The sequence below is a fragment of the Lynx canadensis genome, chromosome D1 (assembly GCF_007474595.2).
Source record: "Lynx canadensis isolate LIC74 chromosome D1, mLynCan4.pri.v2, whole genome shotgun sequence".
Taxonomy (NCBI): domain Eukaryota; kingdom Metazoa; phylum Chordata; class Mammalia; order Carnivora; family Felidae; genus Lynx; species Lynx canadensis.
In genome coordinates this window covers 90,374,162-90,381,964 of record NC_044312.2, presented here as the reverse complement: position 1 = coordinate 90,381,964, position 7,803 = coordinate 90,374,162, and the positions used below count along the sequence as shown (strand labels likewise).

Below are 7,803 nucleotides of genomic sequence, written 5' to 3'. Positions count from 1 at the left end.
AACTTTATTATTGAAAAATTCATGGTGGCAGATGACCCCCTAGGCCCCTTAAGGTCACTCGACGTTGACATCATTGAGACTCAGAAGAAGGCTGATTTTCCAAAAATTTTCTGGATGTAGGGTATTTCTGCATAAAGATACCAAATGAGAAAATGCACTGAGCACTTTGTAAAGGTCACCATGCCATACAAGTGTAAGATGTTATTATCATAGAAATCTGAAAAGCTTTTAAAGATTTTTGAATCCTGTGGAATAAGCCAAGATCTGTGAAATTTATAAAATAAAGAATTCTACAGAAATGGTAGTTAAAAAAAAACACTTATATCGCAATACAAAGAATAATAAATTGAGGGGGTGGGGAATGCAAACCACAAGACAAATCCCTTTCCTGACTTCCCTGGCTATTTCTTTGACAACCTTAGCTTTGATTTTCCACGGCACTCAGTCACACACGCACATCTTTGTTCATCTCTGGGCCCCTGCAGTTACTCCTGTTCTGAGTTATTGAGCTTCCAAATAACTGATTTCTCCTGTTGCTTTCCTGAACTCCCTAAATGGCTCAAGCACTCAGCTCATCAGTTATCCATTGCTGACATGGATTCGGCACCTCTGGCCTCTCCGATCTACCACTGCTCGGGTGGTGAAGCCCCACACACAGAAGTGAAGGGTGCCAGGAGAAGGTCTCAGTGCAACCCAGAAGAAAACTTATTTGCAAAACCAACACAAAGGCGGCTGCCCTGCTTAAAAATCCATCGAATCTTGAGTTTCCAGAGAGTCCTCTAGGCCTATTGGGTCCCCCACGCCTGACTGCGAGTTTAAGGTAAACCCAGAGTTTCTATACGCGTTATGAGCGTTCATAAACTTCTGCAGATATTTGGAGGTATACAACCAGTGATGTTTCAAGACATCTTCCATCTCGTAGCACTTGGACTGTCTGGCATTCATTTTTCGGAAGCGCCTGAACAGTTTGTTGCCAGATTCGTTTCCCTCGCTTGCCCATGCCCCAATGGAGCCGTCTCTCTCAATAATTTCAGGCACGTGTGCCAAGGTTTTGTGAAAGTAATTGGTGATTTTGCCCTCATATCTATACTTGAACTTGGTAGAGAGGAGCTCAGCAAAACGCTGTGAATTGAAACTATACTGGCAGAGGGATTCTGGGCACTCTTTAGCAGGACATGTCGATCGCCACACGGGTTTCATCTTCAGGTAAAGGTCCATCAGCTCCCTGAGAGCTTCATGCCTCTCCTCGGAGGGGATTAATTCACAGACTGCTTCAACTGTTTCTTTGGTCATGAGCCTCCTGGCAAAGTTGCCATTCATCCTCATGATTGGCTTCAGGTTCATCTTCTTCCGGAGATGCTTGTCCAGCGTAGCCTGCCACCTTTTCCTTTCCTCTTTGGAGGCATTGGGATTCTTGTACACCTCCCCTATCTCTAGCTGGAAAATCTTGTAGAACTCAGCCGCATTGCCAATGTCACAGTGGAGTGCATCTATGGAAGGGACGGTCTCAATGAAAGGTTTCGATGAGACTCCTTTCACGCGATCCCGCAGTTCTTCCACAGACTCGTGGTACGGGTTGGAACGCCAGACTTCGTAGCGCTCCAGGTTCTCAGAGTGGCTTCTGGTTATGGAGTGGAAGACAAGATTTTGAGAGGCCTCCAGGCGGGTGGCATCACAAAGGGTACAAATGTAGACTGAGCCAGAAGCCTCGAGGCCTTCAACTTCCCGGACAAGCTTCTCATCGTACCCAGTGCCCCTGAAGATGAACTTGAAAGTCCGAAGGATGCCTCCCATCTCCAGCACTAAGTTGCTGGCCTTCATGGCCTCCCTCTCGGCAATGAGAGGGCTCAAGATGGCCGTCAGCGTCTCGTGGTCAGACTCGTCTGCCAGCATGAGGCACAAGGGCTTGCAACACAGTTCAGAGTTAGGTTTGACCTCCTCAAATACCTTCACGTTTTCTGAGCCGTGCGCTACGGTAATCTTCATGACTGTGAACGAAAAGCGAACCGCCTTTTCTGGAACTGCTGGCCCGCTCCCATGCTTCTCACTCACATCTCCCATGCCGTCACAAGACTCCTTCACCACGACGGTGAAGGGGCCATTCAGGTAGTCATCCAAGTCTTGGGCTCTCATGCCTTCCAGGATATCTTCTTCCATGTCCATCAAAGCAGACACCAAAGCCGAGTCGTAGCGGAACCGCTTGGCAATGGTGTCCACCGGGTAATCGTCCACAGAGGAGGACAGTCCAGACAGGCCATCAATAATGCCGACGTCAGTGCTGGAAGACACGTTCTTCAGAGGTGGCTGCCACTCAAAGGGGTAGTAGCCTGGCAGGAGGACCTTCTCAGCATTCCGAAGGGCGTGCAAAGGCTGAAAAATCTGCCTCCCCGTGATGGCTTTCACAGTCCTGTACATCTTGTGGTACTGACTGCAGCTGAGGAAGGTGTTGACACGGATGGCCAAGCACACAGCTGGCTGCAGGCCAGAGCCCCGTCCCTGCATGATGGCCTCCAGCTCGTCGGCTTGTCTGTGCTCATTCCTCGCCCTCAGTGCCAGCAGGAACAAGGTCAGACACACAGACTTCACATCTCCACCTTCTTCCTTGTCGGCGAAAGCCTTCACTTGCAGCTTGAGCTCCCTCAGGCGATGCTTCTGAGCCCTTCGCGTCAAGGACAGGAGATGCTGGCGGGGCCGACCCCCTTTATTAATATGCACAAAAGTCTCTTTTGACTCCTTGTGGCTTGAGACATGATGGTTATATTTTTCCAAGCTGACCTCCTCATTGCACTCTTTTGCTGGACATCTCACCATCAGGGAGTTCAAGATGCTCACAAAGGACTTCACTGGACTCTCCAGGTCGGTAGGGAAGCAGGGATATTGGCAACAGGGACAATAGCTGCCCATGACTTTGAGGCACCTGAGAATGCAAATCCTGCAAAATACGTGCTTACAGCTGGTCTCCACGGGGTCAGCCAGGATGTGTTCACAAATCTGGCAGGAGATAGATTTCACAAAGTGTGCCGGGAAGTCCACCGCAAGAAGCTTGGTACTAAGATGAATGTCACTGCACTTGGAGATCTTCTTCATCACTTCCTTGCTGCTGATCCTTGCCCGAGCTCTTTTCTTGTGCCGACGGGCTCTTCTCGCTCGGTCAACCACGGTTTTGAGTTTTTTGCTGAGCTGCACGTTTGGCTGATGGCTCTTCCTTTTGAGTCCCCGGCGGGCAGCGCGGCAGATGTCACAGGATGGCGTGTGGGGATGCCACTCCATGGGTGCATTCCTTGGGAAGTTGACTTCACACGGGGCACTGCTAAACTTCCTGTACATGATGTTCCAGCAGCTGTGGCAGAATTCAGTGGGGTGGATCGAGTCAACGTCTGCTTTCACATCAATCCGGAAAACCTTGGCAATGAGGTCTGGCCAGGAAGTGGCTCTCTTTTCCTTCTTTCGTAAAAGGACTTGGGTTTTACCATCCACTGGCCCATGGACTGGATAGCTCCTATTGTGCCCATGAGTTTTAAAAGAATTCCCACAGATACGGCAGAGATGGCGAAGGTTGGCTTGGTGGATTGCTTTGTCTCCTGCTTTCCCATCATCATGGGATTTCTTTGAAAACGTAGGGTGAGCTTTTAATGCCGGTTGACTCAGGGCTGGCTTCTGACCATCAGCCTCATCCAGGATTGCTGGAGATTGCTCCAGAGAGGGTTTCCCCTCGGAGGAAATTTTCTTTTCTATTTGAGCTTCTTCAGGTGCCTTTTCAAAAGATCTCACCCTGAAGAGCTTAAATTTCCATTCTGAAAATTTCATATGCGGGTGCTGAATTTCATCTGGGGCGGAACTGAGTCCCAGGGCGGGTGGCAAAGAGACAGCCATGATGGCTGAGTTACCTGAGAACAATGGAAATAAGTCAGATTAAGACAAAAAATTCAATATCCCACTGATGCATCTTGCAAGAGATAGGAATGAATACATTCAATTGTTCATTCATTCACTGATGCAAAAAGTTACTTCTCCAACCTCCCATTTTAATACACTATGTTAGGTGCTGAGCACACAGCAGAGGACAGTCATTCCCTGCCTTGACAGTGCACGTGGTCGTTTACACCACCGTGCACCACATGGTCTGTGTTACATAGATATGTACACTCTTACTTCTTTCCACCAAAACCTTAAGGTCTTTGAGGACAGAATCTCTGAGTAATTCATTTCTGTCTCTCCAACATTCCTAGTACACTTCCTAGTGCAATTCCTAGTATTAGGGTTGAATAGTTATTTGCTGAAGAAATACAAGGAAAAACTGGATAGTGAAACCACAGAAAAGCCATATTTTCTGCATTGTATTAGCCTCATTGCACTAGCTGGACGATATATTTCCAGCTTTTTAAAGCAGTCTCCCAGGAGGTTGGTTGTTTATTTCTTCTAAACAGGCCATAAAGGGATGATAAAGCTACAAACCCAAAGAAACTAATTACTCACTACTTGAAAGAATGAAGTGAATTTTGAAGCGTTATGAATGCTAGCTAATAATAAGTATCATGGATAGTAATTATGCTTACAATTTTAATTAGTGAACACTGCTGTAAATTATAAGGGCTGTGTCTCTATTAGAAACAAAAAACCACAGAACTTTAAACCTGCAACAAACCATAGGGTGCACGTACAAACATTCCAAAGGGCTTTTAAGATGAAAAATTCAAGTAGTTTCAGATAAAAATCACATAGGCCATCCTGGAAGTAATTACTGGACAATGGACATTAGCTTTATAGTTTGTAATAAGAAGAGGTGGGAATAAGATTTTTCTTCTGATGAAAAAATATTAGCAATTGCATATGCCAGGAAACCCTACCGATTGGTGTCAGTGTAGACACCAATCATGCTGTAGATAAAAATCTGAAAATGTCATTTGAGTCCTCTCCAGATCCAAACAGCCTACTATTCTCAAAATTCCTTGGTACACATCACTGGGAAAATAGCAACTATATTTCAACCTATCATCTCTCTCCCAAATTTGCCTAGCTTAACACTCTTGACCCATCAATTATATCAAGCAACACATTCCCCCCCCCGACTTCTCAGTTAATTAGCTAACAAAATTGATGATATTTTTATATAATCATGTGGTCATGGAGACTAATCCTCAGAGGAAAGAGCTGGGGTGGGATCTGTGGGGAAGGAGGGACAAGTGCTAATCCTAACTGCCGCTAACAAAGTTTCTTCTTGAGTCATCCCTTTAAACTACTGAAGTTTATTCCATCTGGCATGCACTAGGCTTCGGAGATTGATGTTTTTCATGAAAACATGATCAAAAAGGAAATCCTGTGAAATTGCAGGACTGTGTGAGATCTGTACAATTTCAACCATCTCAAAAGTCTCATTAACCTCAGACGTATCTCAACTGCAGCCCAACAAACACCTCAACATTGCTTATGGTTCAGTTATGTTTCTAAATTCTGTCCTATGTCAGGTGTGAAGGCCTTCCAGGTCTCCCCTGTCCCATTGGCTGGAACTCTTTCCCAAATGCCTTTTCATTCCATTAGCCTTTTCCTACCCAGTCTTTCTCTAACATGCTTGTTGTCTGGGTGGCTCAGTCAGTTAAGCATCTGACTTCGGCTCAGGTCATGATCTCACAGTCCGTGAGTTTGAGCCCCGTATCAGGCTCTGTGCTGACAGCTCAGAGCCTGGAGCCTGCTTTAGATTCTGTGTCTCCCTCTCTCTCTGCCCCTCCCCTGCTCATGCTCTCTCTCTCTCTCTCTCTCTCTGTCTCAAAAATAAATAAAAACATTAAAAAAAAATTAAAAAAAAAAAACAACCGCATCACCATCTCTGGAGCTAAATAATGAGCTTCCACAATGAGTAAGTCAACCACAAGGCTTGTTGGAACGATCCTTAGAACTATCTCCCCTCCCTGCCCACTCCTCCCCTGACACCCACTGGCTGGAAATGTGATCTGCCTAAATAAATTCCTTTAAATACTCCCAGAGAAAGAGTACTATCCCAACCAATTATTAGCCATTGACATTCGAATCAAATGTATTTGCTATTTTGTCTTTCAACTCAACTGCTAAAACTTTATCCAAACAAAAAGCAAGACGAGGATGGAAGGGATGTGTTATGCTTTTTGTTTTCAGGGAATATACATCAAGATGCTAATCGTGGCGATCTGTGGGAGCTGTAAATGTTTCATATTTTTCATGCATGCCTATGATCTCTACTTTTTCTGAAATAAACATTTATTACTTTTACAAGAAGATAGAACTTTTAATAACTAGACCTAATGAGGTATTTTTTTTAATCTATATGGTTAGCAAAGATTAAAACTATCATTACTCAGCATTAATGAAGGTGTGGGGAAATGCAAATATCTTCATACATTCTTTGGAGAAGTATAAATTGGTATAATACCCCTAGTGGACAATTTAGCAATGTTTTTTAAAAGTTTAATATAGTGGGCTCCTGGGTGACTCAGTTGTTAAGCATTTGACTTCAGCTCAGGTCACCATCTCACAGTCTGTGAGTTCGAGTCCCACATCGGGTGAGCACGAGCCCAATTTAGGGTGAGCGTGAGCCCTGGATGAGCCACGCTCCCCCCCCCCCTTATCTCTCTGCCCCTCGCTCACTTGTATCCTCTCTCTCTCAAAAGAAAAAAAAGTTTAAATATATTTGATCTTTGGTGCAATAAATTTGCTTTCAGGAAGTTATTCTATAGATATATTCCCACAGGCTATTCCTTGTGTGGGAATAAACATTCCACAGGTTATTCCCACAGTGAGTATTACATGGAGAAAGACAGAGCGACAGAAAGAGATTTGTTTTAAAAAAAATGTTACCGGGGCGCCTGGGTGGCGCAGTCGGTTAAGCGTCCGACTTCAGCCAGGTCACGATCTCGCGGTCCGTGAGTTCGAGCCCCGCATCGGGCTCTGGGCTGATGGCTCAGAGCCTGGAGCCTGTTTCTGATTCTGTGTCTCCCTCTCTCTCTGCCCCTCCCCCGTTCATGCTCTGTCTCTCTCTGTCCCAAAAATAAATAAACGTTGAAAAAAAAAAATTAAAAAAAATGTTACCTTAGAAAAGAGGCAGCAGCATAAATAATCACCGCTAGGGCATTATTAAGTAAACTATGGTCCAGATATACAATGGAAAACAACACAGACGTCTAACATTTCCATATGCATTAGTGCATATGTGTGATTTCTATATGCCTCAACGATACAGAAGGATACCCACACAACAAAGCAGAGAACGGACAACAAGAACAAGTATAGTAAGATTCCATGTAGGCACATTTGCTCAGACTTGGAAGTGCAAACATTCTGGGAGGATATGCACTAAAATCTTAACAACATCTACTCTAAAAATGGAATGACACTAGCGAGAAGGTATCTTTAATTTTCCATTTTATTCATTCTTACACCATTTTAGTTTTTCACAACAGACGTGTATTATTTTTTTAATTTTGTGATCAGTTCACTTTAGGGAAAAATGTTTTAATGACTAGATTTATATGTACCCATAGTCATTTTAATTTCTTCCTAAATTCTCCCCTCTCCTCACCGAATTTTAAGACCTGGCTAAGCCTCAAATCTGACCAGCATCCTTTCCTTTTTTTTTTTTTTCCTGGTAAACATATAGAAAGGGAACTAAAATATGGGCCTATAGACAGCATGAAGTTAGCATGATGAACGAGTTATCGTGTAGTCATTGTTTGACACTCAGGAATCTTGCAAACGCTTGATCTCTCTTCTAAAAAAAGGTCTCAGTGGCAGACCAACCTTAGAATCTAAAAGGCAAAGTGACTGTTGGTGGCC

The 7,803-nt window shown here is 44.4% G+C and overlaps 1 protein-coding gene across 1 annotated transcript; it reads right to left on the bottom strand.

Annotated features, from left to right (window-relative positions):
- Positions 1 to 339: 339 nt before the first annotated feature.
- RAG1 (recombination activating 1) lies at positions 340 to 3,873 on the bottom strand. The gene has a single exon (XM_030332658.1). It carries the CDS (start codon positions 3,871 to 3,873, stop codon positions 742 to 744), a length of 3,132 nt encoding a protein of 1,043 aa, XP_030188518.1. The 3' UTR covers positions 340 to 741.
- Positions 3,874 to 7,803: the final 3,930 nt, after the last annotated feature.

What these genes read in the sequence shown, in the direction of transcription:
- RAG1 (XM_030332658.1), bottom strand. Translation starts at nt 3,873, where the DNA reads ATGGCTGTCTCTTTGCCACCCGCCCTGGGACTCAGTTCCGCCCCAGAT.